Here is a 17,915-nt window from a genome sequence, read left to right on the forward strand (position 1 = left end):
AGTGAACTGCCAGTCGCACTGCATGGCGTATTGAGGCTAGATGTATAAGGACACATCTGTATTCTGTACTTATTCCCTTTTATGTCTTAACTTTTTACACTACCTATAACTATATTTATCCTTTCATTTGCTGAGTAACACTTGTCGATATATCGATTGACGAACAATATATCGAGAGCACATCTGTGGGTGTGTGCAGATATGTCTGTGAACAACGCCGCTCACAGACACATCAGGTTGGCCCTTTAGCACAGCCATGCAGATATATTGGTGCATCTACCTGAGTGTACGTGCGACCTGCCAACCGCCCATACACTGGCAACATGGACCGCCGACACTTACATCACAACTGGGTGGGCAAATTTAAATGCCCACCCAGTTGTGATGTCAGGCTAGACACATCAAGCGAGCGATTGATAATATAGTTTATTAATCGGCTTTTCAGACGATGGATCGGTCAGAAGACTGCGGATCCATCGTCCTAGTGTGTACCCAGCTTAAAGAAGAACAGCAAATAACGGAAATGCTGGCCCCTAGTTTTCCAAGCCATCATCATTTTAATTACATGATTTTTCCTGTTTTCCTTTCCTGTCCTCCTACCGTATGGTAGCATTGGTCTGGATGAGCGTGCCCACAATCAACATTAGATTCTCAATGCCGTTCTTTCAGGTGAAAGTTAATTATAAATGTCAACTCTGCAGTGTAACTAGTACTACATAGTTGTTTACAGAATGTGGTTTCTAAACTATTGGCATTTACTACCAGCAATAAAACATTTGCTAATAAAAAGTTGCTCAATTTACCTGCCCTCCATTAGATGTTGAGAAAATTCTTGTTGTTCCTCCACACTGTTTCACATACCACAGGAACCAAAGAGCTGACACTTCATGAGGTTCCGATGTTACATTTACATTCACAAAAAGTGTTGCAAACTTTTTAGCTGAGCTTTAAGATCATAGAAGTAAAGAAATCACACAGGTTAGGAACCAGCAATGTAGCTTTAGAAAGATTGAGACAAAGATTTAGGGGCATATTTATTAACATTATTTGTAATAAAATAATGTGAAAATGGGTGTTTTCACACCCATTTCACATTATTTTAGTATCACATAAATTTATTAAAGAGCAATTGGAATAGTTTTTGTGAAAAATTACCCCAGTCCCTTCAATTCACATATTTTAGTAAGATCACTTTTTTCATACTTGTAATGGGAAATGTAATCTGCCTGAGATTTACTAAAAATAAATTGTGAAAAAATACAGGGGGAAGCCCTGTGATAATAATGCCACCTGGAGATGGTGTTATTGGGGCTTTCCCTCAGTTCCCTGACTCCTGTGACAGCTCTATGCAGCAGCTGACCAGGGTCACAGTGCAGGACCCCGGAGACCAGCTGACCGTAGCCCCAGAGAGGGGACCTAAATTGAGAACCAATCACCAGTCCCTGGATGCAGGTAAGTGATTTTTTTTAACAATTTTCTTTATACAGTAATCAGCTTGTGGTCTATTTAGACCACAAAGCTGATCACATGGGCCGTGCTACCGGCTCTGCTCTGCCTGTTAGAGCAGAGCAGGAGCTGGGGAACCGGGGGAAAGCCCCAATAATGCCATCTCCAGGTGGCACTATTATCACAGGGCATTCCCCAGGAATTTTTCACAATATATTTTTAGTAAATCTGGGCTGCTCACATTTCCCATTACAAGTATGAGAAATGTGATCTGCTTACTAAAAATATGTAAATTGAAGGGATTGGAGTAATCTTTCACGAAAACTATTGCCCTCTAATAAATTTATGTGATACTAAAATAATGTGAAACGGGTGTGAATTCACAATATTTTAGGAAAAATGTTAATAAATACGCCCCTAAATGAATAAATATGGCCCAAATGTACTGCAATTTCAATCTGTGAAAATGCAGAAATATTTTAAAAACTCAGTAAGGAAACAGTAGAGATCAGCATTACTCAACCCCTTCCACTCCACATACAGATTTTGATTTTGTAGAAATGTTGTTAGAGAATACTTATGCATTAGTAAAAATCCTGAGTCAGTACATTTTATAAAACGGACAGTAAAACTGTGCAGTTCTGAAGGAAAGCTTCTCTGCTTATTTCTTTCACATAAGGTCAACAGAGTACTCAGGAGCGTAAAATCTAAGCTCTGCAATGTTGCTAAGCAACAACTATCTTTGCCTTTAGTGTCAAAATAATTTGTCCAGACTGTATTCTTCAGACCAGTGTCAGATGGTGTGGGGAAATCCTGTTATTAAACACAGCATTTATTAGCTCCTACACTGACACTCAGGGGTATATTTACTAAAGTGAGAGTTTTTAGAAGTGGAGAAGTTGCCCATAGCAACCTATAAGATTCTAGCTATTATCTTCTAGAAGGTGCTAGTTAAATGTTAAGTAGAATCTGATTGTTTGCTATGGGCAACACCTCCACTTCAAAAAACTCTCACTTTAGTAAATATTAGAGATGAGCGGTTCGGATTCTGTGGAATCCGAACCGCTCCGAACATTGGGGATCCGAGTCCACCCGAACCCTGTTCGGGTGTTCACCGCCTGACTCGGATCCCCGTTCGGGGCCGAACGGCGGCCGCCTGATGTCGGATTCTCACTAGAGAATCCGACATCAGGTCTCCTCGCGTGTAGGGCAGAGCGCAGTGATAGCGCTCTGCCCTACACAGACACAGACACACAGCCGCCAGCGGCAGCTGTGTGTTTGTTACAGCAGCCAATGAGAGTCACACAGACTCTCATTGGCTGCTGCACGGAGGGAGCCGGCTGGAGCTCACACATGAGCTCCGTCTTCCGGCTCCCTCCTCAGCGTGTGACAGAGCGGACGGCGCGGGAGCGGGGATACAGGTAAGTTTTATTTTTTTTATTTTTTTACTTGTCAAAGGTCCGGGGGCGCTACTGGGGGGGGGGGGGTCTGCACTACTGGGGGGGTCTGCTACTGGGGGGGGCTATACTACTGGGGGGGCCATACTACAGAGGGGCCTGCTACTGGGGGGGCTATACTACTGGGGGGGGGTCTGCACTACTGGGGGGGGTCTGCTACTGGGGGAGGCAATACTACTGGGGGGGCCATACTACAGAGGGGCCTGCTACTGGGGGGGCTATACTACTGGGGGGGGGGTCTGCTACTGGGGGGGCCATACTACTGGGGGGTATCTGCACTATTGGGGGGCCATACTACAGAGGGGCCTGCTACTGGGGGGGGGCTATACTACTGGGGGGGTCTGCACTACTGGGGGGGGTCTGCTACTGGGCAGGGCTATACTACTGGGGGGCCATACTACAGAGGGGCCTGCTACTGGGGGGGGGCTATATTACTGGGGGGGGTCTGCTACTGGGGGGGCCATACTACTGAGGGGCCTGCTACTGGGGGGGGCCATACTACTGGGGGGGCCTACTACAGGGGGGGCCATACTACAGGGGGGGCCCATACTACAGGGGGGGCTACTACTGGAGCAGCCTACTACTGGGGGGGCCTGCTACTGGGGGAGCCATACTACTGGGGGAGCCATACTACTGGGGGGGCATACTACTGGGTGGCATGCTAATGGGGGGCATACTACTGGGGGGGCCTGCTAATGGGGGACATACTACTGGGGGGGCCTGCTAATGGGGGGCATACTACTGGGGAGCATTCAACTGGGGGCACTGCATAGTGGACCGTACTACTAAGGGGACTGCATAGGGGGCACCACTGCTGGGGGACATTGTGTAAGGGACACCGCTACTGTGGGCATTGTGTAAAAGGGTCACTACTGTGGGCATTGTGTAAAAGGGGCACTACTGTGTGTCGTAACATAAATAAGAGACACTACTTTATGGTGTAATGTGAATCAGGCCCTATGTGCGGTGTAATGCTAATAAGATTGTGCACTGTGACTCCTAGGGCCGTAGCCCACTTTGTAAACAAGTACTGTGACTCTGCTGGCCGTACCCCACTGGGTGGGTGCACTACTTTTCATTTCTGCCACTGCTGTGTGGCAATGTGTCATAGATGTGCTTTATACTGTGGTGTCTGTGTCGTTGTGCCGCTGCTTTGTCGCTTAGTAACCAGTCAGCTCACTGCAACCTTTGGCCAATAATGTTGAAAACAATATTATAAGCTGTGATATGGTCTAAATTGACTGGAAATTAATGTTATTGAGGTTAATAATACTCTAGGAAGAAAAAAAAGACCAATTTATGTGATTTTAGCTTTTTTTGTCAATTTTTGTAAAAAAATCCAAATCCAAATCCAAATCCAAAGCCAGTCACCGCAGTTTGGCAAATCCAAATCCAAATCCAAAGCCGGACGACGAATTAGAACCAAATCCAAATCCAAATCCGGCAAAAATGGTCCGGCGCACATCCCTAGTAAATATACACCATAGCATCTGAGTTAAAGCTTACATTAAAGATTCCCTTTTTGCATATGGGGAAAGGTGCAAGTGCACAATGTCCTGTCTGTAATGTGAATTGCACGCATCTCAGGTCACATTGAGAAATTATTGCTCAGGAGAATAGCACTTGGCTGTCTGCCATTAGACCATACCTCCTGACTGTCCCGGTTTGATGGAACAGTCCCGCTTTTTGTACACTGTCCTGCCAGGGGAAAGGTTGTGAGCTCACTCTCTGCCCCCCTCCAAATGTTGAGACTTATGTTCTAGTTAAAGAAGACAGGTAAAATATCATGCAATATCATGCAATACCATCAGGGTGGCGTCTCATTGGCTCTAAATTTATTCGGCAGCAGGACAACAACCCCAAACATACAACCAATGTAATTAAGAACTGTCTTCAGCGTAAAGAAGAACAAGTAGTCCTGGAAGTGATGATATGGGCAGCACAGATGGTGTAATGGTTAGCGTTACTGCCTCACAGCACTGAGGTCATGGGTTCAATTCCCACCACGGCCCTACCTGTGTGGAGTTTGTATATTCTCCCTGTGCTTGCGTGGGTTTCCTCCGGGTACTCCGGTTTCCTCCCACACTCCAAAAATATACTGGTAGGTTTATTGGTTCCCAACACAAAATTAACCCTAGTGTGTATGTGTGTGCGCATGTGATAGGGAATATAGATTGTAAGCTCCACTGGGGCAGGGACTGATGTGAATGGCCAAATATTCTCTGTAAAGCGCTGCGGAATATGTGTGCGCTATATAAATAACTGGTAATAATAATAATAATAATAATAATAATATGGCCCCCACAGAGCCCTGATCTAAACATCATCGGATTTGAGCAAGCTTACATCCACAGAAGATCTGTGGTTAGTTCTCCAAGATGTTTGGAACAAACTTTCTGCTGAGTTCCTTCAAAAACTGTGTACAAGTGTACCTAGAAGAATTGATGCTATTTTGAAGGCAAAGGGTGGTCACACCAAATACTGATTTAATTTAGATTTCTTTTCTGTTCATTCACTTTGCATTTTGTTAATTGATAAAAATAAACTATTAACATTTCTATTTTTGAAAGCATTCTTATTTTGTAGCATTTTTTCCACACCTGCCTAAAACTTTTGCACAGTACTGTACATTTTGCACTTATATAAAATACTGTAAGTGTAGTTGATGATGAGACATTTTTCCTCTGAGCACACCTATACACACATTCCACAGGTGCACTGTTTTGATTAGCAAAATGTGATTTCTATTATTGCCTCAGTATGGCATGTGACTAACGCTTCTTATGTACTCATGATAAAAGGACTAGACTTAAATTCACAAAATCAAACTTTGTGATTCAACTCTATTACCAAATTTTCAATATGCCCTGTGACCATCATGAGGCCCCATTACCTCATCAGGACTCCTTCCTAGTCTTACCTGGTCCAGCACAGCCTGTCAATCAGTTCTTTCATTGTGATTTTGTCCCATTCCTCTGCATGTGGTGCCATCCATGGGGCTTCATTAGGAATCTGTGACACGTACACACACACTTGTTTACTAACAATACTAGGCAGTTTAATGTGTATTCATATAAGATATGATCATTTAGATCTAGACACTGGAAATGTGGGGTTTTATTTTACCACATGAATACTCTTTATACTCTGCCACATTATCTTAGCTATACAGAAACCCACAAATCATTACCCCAGAAACATTGTGGTTGTAAGGTGATTTGCAGAGGGGAAGATGGCATGTGGGTTCAACAACACAAATCAAGTTTCATTCAACTGGAAATTATTTAATTGGTACATGGAAATTATCCATGAGTTGGTGATATACACTTTGTGTAATTGTTAGATTGTGTAATTGTAGTGTACTACATGTGTGGATTTACCAATGGTGGATAGCATCAAAACTATGGAACCTTTTGCAATAATAAAGTTGCAATTAGTAACTTTTAAATTAGGATACTAATTTCAATGAAGTGTTTAATGTTTACATACTTTTTTTGCAGTGGTTAAAATTTAGGCTTATTAAGAGCTCTATGTACTAATATAATATAGGGCCTGATTTAGAGTTGTACGCAAACCTGATGGTTTACATACATCTCCGTCTTTGGACACAGCAGGTCATAACAAAAGACTGCAGTGGACATCTTTCTACTACAGACGACCTCCTGCTGCTTTTACATATTTTCACAAAGCAGCTGCATCCAAAGATGAAGCTGCTGTGAGAACTGCAAAGCAGCATCAGGTAATATTTACTTATCTATATAATAAGCAAGAAAGAGTGTCTGCCTGTCTGTTTGTCCTTTATGCACGGCCAGAGTTTTGGACCTAGCTCCACCAAATTTGGCATGATGGTGTACACTAGTTTAACCAGGATTAGGTTTTTTTCTAGGTTTCAAATTTCGTCAGGGCCACACACTGTCACACAATCCCTAAAAATGGGGACACTCTTAAATTACACAGGTTCAGAAGCTGGCTCCAGTGGAAATTGGCAGTCTGCCAAAAACTGGTGAGAAATCTACAAAAGTATCCTTTTAACCTCAGTCTGAGCAAACTTGCTAACTCATGCAAGTTAATATTAAATCCAGAGCTTCTGTGTTTGTATGCAAGGGTGTAACTAGAACTTTGTGGGCCACATAACAAGATCTTAAAAGCCCCCCCACAGAGATAAAAACACATACATTTTCCCCCACACAGAGCCCATTCATGTTATGCCACACAGGCCCCATTGAAGTTATGCCACACAGAGCCCATTCAGGTTATGCCACACAGTAGTAGTGCCCCTTATACATTATTCCAAACAGTAATGCCCCTTACACTACACAGTAATCCCCTTTACACATTATACCTCATTATACCCTTTAGAGATTATGCCACATAGTAGGAGTGCCCCATATAACACATTATTCCACACAATAGTAGTGCCCCTTACACATTATGCCCCCCCAGCAACTTACCTCCCTGTGTCCCTACAGCAACCTCTCACCTCCCCCTGTGTGCCATCAGTAGCCAGCAGGTATGGATTTTGGGCTGGGCTGACAACTAATTACAGATGGCACACTTGCAGGCAGTGCCAGCCATGGACAGCCCGCTGATGCAAGTTTAATATGGCGCCGATCGTGAGCCAATCAGAACTCACAGACCGGAAGCCAATTAGGAGCCACCACTGCAGATTGGCTGCCGGTCCACGAGCTCCGATTGCTGACATCCAGGCCTCCCTCGGTGGCCCTGACTGGACCGGCCCACCTTGTGTGTGTGCCTGGGTGCAGGGGGAGTGGGGGGCTACAGAGGCAGCTCGCACATTATAGCAGCCCTTGTAACCAGGGTAGTTACGCCACTGTTTGCATGCATGTTAGCAAACAGTGGGGTCCTTTTCAGGATCAATGGAATGGGGTTATAGGTGAGAACAATGTAACCAAATAAGGACTGCAGGTGTACTTCAGGGTCCAGTCTTCAATCCGGGCAATGCCGGATATCCCAGCTAGTAACATATACAGCAGTTCTGTTTCAAAACGGGCCATATGTGGTAGAACCTTAGCAGGCGTGTGCACCTTCTCCTCCCTAATTCCTTTTATACCACACACCACACAAAGTGGCCCTCCAAACCCAAATTCTATTGTTAGAGTGGGAAAACTCCACTGCTTCCGCCATATCTGCTCTAATATATGGTCTCGATAGTATGCCCTTATTTACATTTTTTTTTAAATATTACCTCCTTTCCCATTTCATCCATAGTTCTCCATAGATTGTTGTAATCCAAGTAGACAATCGGGTTCCACATTGGAGGGAATGGACCTTTAAAGGCATAGGATTTACCCTAGAAGATAATACAATTTTTTTTTAAAGAAATGAACAATCAGTTGTATATTAGAATTGTACAGAAAGTGCATTCTTATCTGAAAGATATTATATAAACTTACATGATTTCTTATTTAATTTGTCTTCGGGTTATTAAGTTGAACATGGATTACATTAATGGAGAAAAACAGAAACCTTCTGCCTGCTCTTACCGCCAGGATAATAAGGAGTGGTAGACACAAATCTTAGCCTAAGCAGTGATCCACTTAATAATAGATCTGCATATCTTAAGGTGCCCATACACAGTGCAGTAAAGCAGCCAATCCGATGGATTGGTACGATATCGCTGCTCTATCGTACTGTGTATGGGCATGATATTGGACAGAGCTCGCTCCCGTGGGATCGCACATTGCACCTCAAGATCAGGTTAATTTGATCTGGGGATGCGATGTGCGATCTCAAGCAGTGCTATATAGGGGGGGAGGGGGGTGCCGGCATATCGGGCGGCCAACCACCTGATATGTCAGCCGTCGGATCCCCGTCGCGTCACAAGGTGCATATCGCACCAAGTATGGGCGGCATTAGACTTGTTTGTAAATCCAGATACAGATACACTTTATGAAAGGTGTATCATTTGCAGGTACCAGAGGTCTGTTGTAATATTACCAGCTGGCATGATAAGCACAAGCTGCACCATGTAGTAGCTTCTGATGGGCTGTCTGTCTATTGACGCCTCCCGCTTTTTTCAATAAGAATTATGTAGATATATTATGTCAAGTTGAGCATCTATTCGGACTTCTTACTGGAGGAAAGAATATTCCTGTTGGATTTACAAACTAGTAAGAAATATAGGTGTTTAGTATTTGTATTACATTTTACTGATTGATTTTCACATTTACTATGTAATATTTTTAACACTTTTATAGGATAGCCAACATGAATTAAAGAATTTTCATATTTGATATGGTGATTAACTGAAAATAACGTTTACTTATTCAGACAGTGTTTTTAAAGAACAGCTAGAGTTATCTCTTAGATTATACTAATTTAACTGGATTCCCCTTAATACTTTATATATATTATATATATAAATTATACAATGAAATATGGGCAAATATACAAAGAGAGTAAAGGATATGGTTCTAAGGGATCCATTCATCATCATTTAATGGCCCGTGATACATGCGGAAATGCTAGTTAAGGTAACGGGCCATTCATCATCAGGGGTCCGATAGGCCCACCTGATATTCAGCAAATTCCAAAAGCTTAAGGTTTTTCGGAGTGTGCCTGTGAGCAGGGGCGCCGAGAGGGGGGGGGAGCGGGTACAGATTACCCGGGCCCGGGCTTCCTGAGGGGCCCGGCGGGGGCCCGGCGGGGGCCCGGGTCTGGCGCCGCCCCCCCCTCCCTCACAGTAGCCCAACACACAACGTGTGGTGAGCTGCAGTTGGAGACTGCTCGTGGCTGCTGAGCAGGGCTCTTGGCGGGCCTGCCTGTGAGGACAAACGCTATCTTTAGATGGCACCTGTTCTCGGAGCCCTACTCCATCCGAGCGGATCCCTCTGCCGCCTCCTCACTGTGTGACTAGTGGCTTTGCGCATGCATGACCTCCGGTCACACATGCGCAGAAGCCGGCCATGGGGGAGTTTAGTAACGCTGCTACAGAAGTATCAGTGTTACTGATCGCGGGGACAGCGCCGGAGCAATGCTGAATTGATCCGGTGATAAGTATCCCCGGGGGCGAGGTAATGGATGCGTTTAATGTCAGTTTGGAGCCATGTTAATTGTGCATTGTATCTACAGAATGAGACATGTGCAGAATGAGTCAGGACGACACAGTTATTATGCAGGTAAGAAATAGAAGATTGGGAACATTTCTGAAGTAAATTTATAGCTTTCAATTTTAATTTATTACTTTTTAGCAAGAATTCCAGAGTATTTTTTGTACAGGCCATCAATGTAGTTACTGTATATCATATAAACACACCACCCTGAAACTGAATTGCATCAAGGAGAATATTGGATCACATTCCCAGTTGGCTGCCATGTAGGTCATCAATACAAATCAAATTGGGTTTTAAATTATTTGATTTTTATTGGACAGTGTTTTTCATAACTGAGATGTCCCCTATCCCTTATTACATTACTAACACTTCTCTGGTCGCAGTCTTTTTTTGTGTGTGGTTGTGCTTCATTGGCTGACTCTAGAGATTTGAATAGAATTTCACCCGTTCAACAATCCTGAACATGTTTATGGTACAAATGGTTATGGAAACCGATTCGGATATGCAGTTTAAGATTTGCAATTTACATTTACTGTTGATTGTTTATACTCTTGCCATTCATTCTCCAATCACATTCATTGTTAGCATTAATATTAGTGGTTTGAAACTTTTTTAAGTCATTAAAAAAATATAATAGACCAGTGTTTCTCAAACTCCGTCCTCAGGACCCTACACAGTTCATGTTTTCCAGGTCACCCAGCACAGGTGTATTCATTACTCACTGACACAGTTTAAAAGATCAACAGGTGGAGCTAATTATTTCACTTGCGAATCTGTGTGGAGACCTGGAAAACATGCACTGTTTGGGGTCCTGAGGACTAAGTTTAAGAACCTGTGTAATAGACAATTTGAAGAAATCAAAAAGTATGTTAATTTGACTATGAATGTGCGTAGGTTTTTCCATACATATGTTGTGGTTAGTTGGATATATGACTAGTGAGATAATCTAAGTACATTGTACAGGTTGAGTCTCCCATATCCAAATATTCCGAAATACGGAATATTCCAAAATACGGAATATTTTTAGCATGACTGAGTTAGTGAAATCTTTGCTTCTTGATGGTTCAATGTACACAAACTTTGTTTAAGGCACAAAATTATTAAAAATAAAGTATAAAATTACCTATAGGCTGTGTGTATAAGGTTTATATGAAAAATAAATGAATTTCATGTATGTACACAAACTTTGTTTGAGCCACAAAATGATTGAAAATCTTCAATAAAATGACCTTCGGGCTGTGTGTATAAGGTGTATATAAATCATATATGCATTCTGTGTTTAGATTTGGGCCCTATTCCTAAAACATTTCAATATGGTATGCACATATTCCAAAATATGGAATATTCCGATATCCAAAATACCCCTGGTCCCAAGCATTTTGGATATGGGAGGCTCAACCTGTAATTAATAAGTAGATTGACCACACGAGGTTCCCGATATTGGCCACAATATTATGTAATCGCAATAGCACTCCATATAAAAAAAAAAAACTAATATAAAAGTAATTTTACATTCATTAAACAAAACTGCAATTGTGTTCTCACTGTTCAAGGTTCACCATTCACAATAAAGGAATCCGTTAAATTTAATCAAATGACAGTATAATTGTATATGTTGTGCTGGTTTGCACATGCAGGAGCTGGCTTGAGCGTGTGGATACTACTTGCGCACTCTTGAACAAGCTTGAACATAGTTTTAAACCTGTTGGGATGTTTTGATTTCATAACCTGTTCTAAAATTATAATTTTAGAACAGATTTTCTGAACGGTTCGAGAATCAAACAGCTCTAGCAGCCAGTTACACCTAATTATTTATTCTTTATTTATCAACAGTCATTTTCATTTATATGAATTATGCACTTTACCAGTTTTGTATGTTTTGCAACCACCATCATCAATTCTTACATATTCACATACAGTTCAGATTCAGATTTTGCATGTTTGCAAATTCTTTGTGTTTCTTAATTTATCTTGACACTTTTTCTGTAACCATTATTTGCCCCAAATATATATTTAAATATATGATATTTAAAGGGCATACAAGGCAATAAATAACACATTTGAAAAAATATTTTTTTTTTCCACTAGATGGAGCTATGAGCTCTAATATACACTTAATGAGTCTGAAAACAAAGTCTATTCCTCTTGTCTATTTATGATGAATCTTTATTGCCGTCAGCACTTGTCAGCTTGTTTATACTATGATCTTCTCTAGCTTCCTCTTTATCCTTATTTTCCTCACTTTTAATTTATTTCTCTTCTAAACAGCTTTTCACTGTCTGCACCAGCAAACAAAAATAGTGTGATCTGCATAGAGCAGTGATGTAAAATAATACTAACTTAATCTTTGTATGACTATAATATGAATGGTAATAGCTTTGGAGCATAAACAAAGCAGAATACATTAACATTAGATAAATCTCATTTCTTCCAAAACAAAGAAAAACAGGAACTATGAAAAAGAGAGGGAACCCAGTTATTTGTACCGCTAGCCAACGGTATATGTAGCTTGTTGTGTTGAACTTTGTTGTCTTGCTTACATTTCAGAGAATCTTGACCACTTCAAAAATCTATATATACATTTTCCAGGGAATCGTTATGCAACGCCGCCAGATCTAAGCACGGCGGATGAAATCCCGACGCCGGAAGGCCGGCAGATGAAGATCCTGACTAGAGTAAGTAAGTACCCTAACCCTCCTCTCTCCCCCCCCTAACCCTTCCTTAGTGGTACCTCCCCCCTAGTGCCTAACCCTAACCTCCCCTTCCCCTAGCCTAACCCTAACCCTCCTAGCAGGTTGCCTAACCCTAAGTCCCCCCGGGAGTCCCTATGCCTTACCCTCCCCCCGCGGCTAAGAGCTCCCGACACCCAGCTTACCTACATTCAGTATTCCGGGCGTCGGGATTTCAGCGGGGGTGGTATTTAGATGCCTATCTTTATTCCCATGCCAGTCTTTCACTGTCGGGATTTCGGCAGTTGGCATTTTGACCACCGGCTTCCTGACTACATCCCATTTTTCAGTGATGTACAGTCAGGTGAGGCAGAGCCTTTCCTGTCATACTTACAGAAGCTATACTCCACAGTTTTTACTATAAAAATAAGAAAAATTTTAAGAAAATGTTATAAATATCTTATTTGTATTATTGTATTCATCAAAACTCTGGAGTAAATAGTGTAGGGCAGGTGAGGCACTGCCTCCCCTGTCTATCTTTTCTGCACATCCCTGATCAAAACACACCAGTTTTCCAGCACTATATACTGCTGCACCTTTGTATAATGCCCACATGAACCCTCGGGTTCATTTATGTATCTGTAAATTTGGCTCGGATACTAGCCATTGCCTCCCCAGCCATTTACCTCACCGCACATCACTGATACTTTTTAAATTTGACCACAGACAAGAACAGGTAAGATGACCTAGATAATTTATCTTAAAGGTTATCAGGTGATTAGTTAGATGGGTGTGGATTTTAAGATCTACACTATATATATATATAGACAGTTAAAAGATCGACACCAACTGGTAGGCAGGCAATAGGCCAACAGGTTGAAATGGGCGAAAAGGTCAACACGCAGAAGGTTGACATGGATGTAGATCATCAAGTACAAAAGGTCAACATTTAAATGGTTCACACAAAAATGGGCGACACATTTTTTTACTTTTCTAACCCTAATCTTCAACCTTACCCTCCCCTTGGTGCTTAACCCTAACCCTCCTTCCAGGTGCCTAACCCTAACTGTTAGGGTAAGTGCTTAACCCTAAGCATCCCTCCTAATGCCTAACCCTAGCCATTGGGGTAAGTGCTGAACACTAACACCCAAGTAAGTGCCTAATCCTCAAAAAAAAAAAAATATATATATATATGTGTTGACCATTTTTGTGTCGATCATTCCAATGTTGACATTTTGACCATGTCAACCTTTGTATCTGTCAATCTTAATCCCTGTCAACCTATTGCCTGTCTACCAATAATTAGTAGAAAGGGAGTGACTAAAATGAAAAATTGTATAGTTGCAGTGGACCATGGCATGGCCTCGATGACCTACTTTGCTCAAAATAAACACTATAGAAGTAGGAACAAATCCCTTATATGCTTTTCGATCTTACCTTAAAATAATGAATAAGACGTTGCACTTCATTTACTTTGTATGTTTCAACTCCAAGTTCTTTTGCAATTCTTAGGATTCTGTTCTGAGTTGGTCCCACGTACGCACCACCAAGATCAACATATTTTGTTTTGCTATTCTGATAACAAAATTACTGAATTTTAACTTGGTTTCATGCAAAAGCAAATAAAAAGCTTACAACATCATAATGCCAGAAGTGCATTATTTGAACTAGTAGGTAACATACAGCTGCCACAATTACTACAATTCAAACGAAGACATTTATGAAAACTGCCCAAAAAGATAGTTGTGTAAAAAAAGGTGCACTAAAACAGGGGTTTTCAGATGGATGTAATAGCCAGTAATTCATATGGTAAGACAAGCTGTGGATTTAAAGCCCACACATCGCCGGGGGTCTTCTCTGTTCTAGTGTCTTTTTTCATTATTTAAAAAAGTAATATTTTTTTAAATATTGAATTTGTCATCAGTACTAACACTCAAAATCCAGGCTAGTAGTGGTAAAATTGTGGGGGCAAACAGCATGGGGTAAAAGCCGCTGCCATCACTAAGCTTTTAATAGGCTGGGCTAGGGACCCCATAGCAGGGACACACGGCATGGGATTCCCATGCCATAATGTCCTGCAGTCTCAGCCTATTCAGCACAGGGCTGAATTTCCTAGGTTAATCAGGCTTACAAAAAAATATGCAGTCCTACAAGAATTAACATGCACTGTCAGTCACTGGCAGCCATGGGCATGATGGTGCTTTTACTTCCACAAATAGTTAATGGCCATCAAATGTTGCTGGGACATGTAGTTCAATATACCTGTATATACTATAACTATAGCTATTAAAATTCAGATTTTTACCTTAAGTCCCACCATTTAGGGGCTTGAGATGAGCCCCAGCACTTTTCAGCACACGTCTGGTTTTCCTTAAGGATGGCCACATTTGTGTTGTGGGCCAATTCCCCAGGGGAAATCAGCCCCATGCTGGCCAGGCTAGTGCTTACTCATTTTATGAGAGAGGAACTACAGCCTGCAGGTTATAGTATTACATACCTCCCACCCGTACTGGTTTAGATGGGACAAACCCAATACGAGGGGACCATCCTCTTATCCTGCAAATCGATATTGTTTGTCCCTTCGCATTAGTGTTAACAAGCTCAGACTATAGGAACTGGTGCTGGTTACACTTTAAGGGCAACCAGCACATTTTTTTATGTATTTATTATTGTTACTTATGCCCAAGGCATCATCAACAAGACACAATAAAAGCTAGTGCAACTCAGGATACACATTAGGACGTTTTTTGTATTTATGTCAGGGCCGCAAAATTGAGACCATATATGTTTAATTTACACCTAGAACATTCGCTGGTCCATGAAGATGCAGCAATCTCACCTTCACTGTGAACGTTCTTCCTCCAACTCGATCTCTAGCCTCTAGCACGACCGCACTCAGTCCTGAGTCTACCAGCAATTTAGCAGCTGAGAGACCTAAAAAAACATTAAGCTTTTAGTTATCCATTTAACATATCCTAATATGCACATAATTTAAAATTCTAACAAAGAAACCACATTACAACATAAACCATTATGTTCATCAATTTCTATAAAATAAAATAAACTTAATTTTATTATGTTATCATGTTGCATAAATAAATATAACTTCTGAAATGAGTAATGTACTTTATATAAATTCACAATTGGCATATCTCAATATACAGTATATGGTTCTTAGCATGTTTACAGTAGGTGAGTCAATACAGTGGTCTGAATAAATGTAGGAACATATGTCCCTATTTGCCTACTTGTGCATATAAAAGCTGTACATTCTAATTCCACTTTTCAAAGCCTATCTGTGCAGATACTGTACCTTGTGAGGCCATTTGTGGTACAAAGGTGCCCAGCTGAAACATGTGTAAAACGACTCTGTGCTATCCTGGAAATTCCTTACTATTACCACTTTCAGACATTGTATGTAGTCAGGAAGCCGGCAGTTGATACTTACCAGGCGCCGTTGGGATCTTCATCTGCCGGACTTCCGGCGTCGGTATTTCATCCGCCGTGCTTAGGTCCGGTGGTACCATACTGATTCCTCAGACATACGACCCGGTAATTACCCTGCTCAGACCCGCCAATTTCTCCTGTGCAAAATCCAGGGTTTTTGGTCGAGACCCCCATTTACACAACACCTAAGACCCGAGAAATTCCCAAGTCGACCTTTTCAGACATAAGCAAGGTTTTTCAGTGTTCACACGTGATTCACTCTGTGCTGCAACCCACGGGCACCCTGCACTCCATGGGCACAGACCCCAAACAGCCCTCGGGCACCCTGCACTCCACAGGCACCCCATGGGCACACAGCCCACGGGCACTCTGCTCCAGACACTTCAGAATCCATTTGCGCCAGCCATAAGCCCGGTCTCATCGCTAACACCCGGTAACTGTACAGCAGAGGAGGAATGCGAGTCACCCCAAAAGCCCTCAGATTGTCCTGCAATAGTTACACAGTGCGGGTCACCCTACAATGCCTGCTGGTATCTCTGCACCCCATGCCAGCACACACACTCTGCTCCGGCACACGCTCACTCTCTCTGCATCATCATGCAGCAGGCAGCCATAGCAAGCCAATCAGAAGCTGCTAGGTGCAGCCCGGGTTGCACCATTCAGAGTAGAGCAGGGTTGTCTTCCCGGGACTTACTGTAAGTCCTCGGAAATACCCTGGTCAATTGCAGGAACGGCTACCTGGGAACGTACTCCCGGGTAGGTGCCTTTCAGAAATATGCGAGAACCCCTAGAAATCCCGGGAATCTCACTATGTCTGAAAGGGGTATACTATAAATATGTTGTTCGACACCTTGCAGCTGAGCAGAAAATGCAGTTCTTTTAAAATACTGTAAGTCACAGTTTTTCATTTGGTCGCACAATCAGAAGTTTTACAGAGACTAGTCTTCATTCAGCATGATCTAATCCACAGTATGCCCCAAACTATCCAGCTCTTATACAGAGAAAATGTACTACCCCCAGCTGCAACCTTAGCATAAGTCTGCAGAAACTTGTGTAAACGACCCTTTCGGTTCACTGTTAAAGAACTGACAGGTACATTACATTAGCTAAATAGCAGATAGTATGACAGTGCCCATAGGAGGCTCATTTGATATTCTTAAAGGTTAGCAAATATGTGGCGAGTTTAACTGTTAATTTGGTAAATTTAGACTAAACTGGTCTAAAATTGTCACGTCTGAGACTCTAGCGACCACCACAGATGACTGAGAACAATGGCAATCTATACATATACAGTAGATACTAGCCAAAATTGCAGTAGAACAGTTCATACATAATGTCGACATATTAAACAGAGCTACATGTCAGTGTTAACATTCTGAATGTCATCATAACATACAGAACTACCTTCCCTGGAGAAGGGGGGGGGTACTGAGCAGTTTTGCTACATAAACTCTACAACGTTGTTGCATACAACTGGGGGATACCACATGGAGTGGGTATGATATACCGCCGGCCGCATGGCTGGCGGTTTGATTCCCGTCAGGGGCAGCCCGACAGGAGCAGAGTGCGATGCAGCGGAAGCCCGACAGCGCTGGAAATCCCGATCGTGGATAGGTAAGTATCCACTAACCTAACCCCCCTAACCCTAACCCTCCTTAGGGGTGCCTAACCCTAACTTCCCCCCAAGTGCCTAACCCTAATCCCCCCTCTAAGTGCCTAACCCTAACCACCCCCTTCCCCGCTGCCTAAACCTAAGTCCCCCGGGGGGTGCCTAACCCTAAGTCCCGCCCGGGGGTGCCTAACCCTAACCCTCCCTCCCCCTA

The 17,915-nt window shown here is 42.5% G+C and overlaps 1 protein-coding gene across 1 annotated transcript in view; it reads right to left on the reverse strand.

The window, feature by feature from the left end:
* The window catches only part of MAOB (monoamine oxidase B), a 96,053-nt gene that overhangs the window by 22,111 nt on the left and 56,027 nt on the right, over positions 1 to 17,915 (reverse strand). The window contains exons 2-6 of the mRNA XM_088444911.1: positions 15,485 to 15,579; positions 14,083 to 14,220; positions 8,110 to 8,214; positions 5,824 to 5,915; positions 804 to 945 (exon numbers count right to left, since the gene is read on the reverse strand). Coding sequence (XP_088301037.1) covers positions 804 to 945; positions 5,824 to 5,915; positions 8,110 to 8,214; positions 14,083 to 14,220; positions 15,485 to 15,579 — 572 coding nt within the window. The remainder of the gene's footprint in view (positions 1 to 803; positions 946 to 5,823; positions 5,916 to 8,109; positions 8,215 to 14,082; positions 14,221 to 15,484; positions 15,580 to 17,915) is intronic.

Source organism: Taudactylus pleione, unplaced genomic scaffold (genome assembly GCF_031769625.1).
Source record: "Taudactylus pleione unplaced genomic scaffold, aTauple2 ptg000374l, whole genome shotgun sequence".
Taxonomy (NCBI): Eukaryota; Metazoa; Chordata; class Amphibia; order Anura; family Myobatrachidae; genus Taudactylus; species Taudactylus pleione.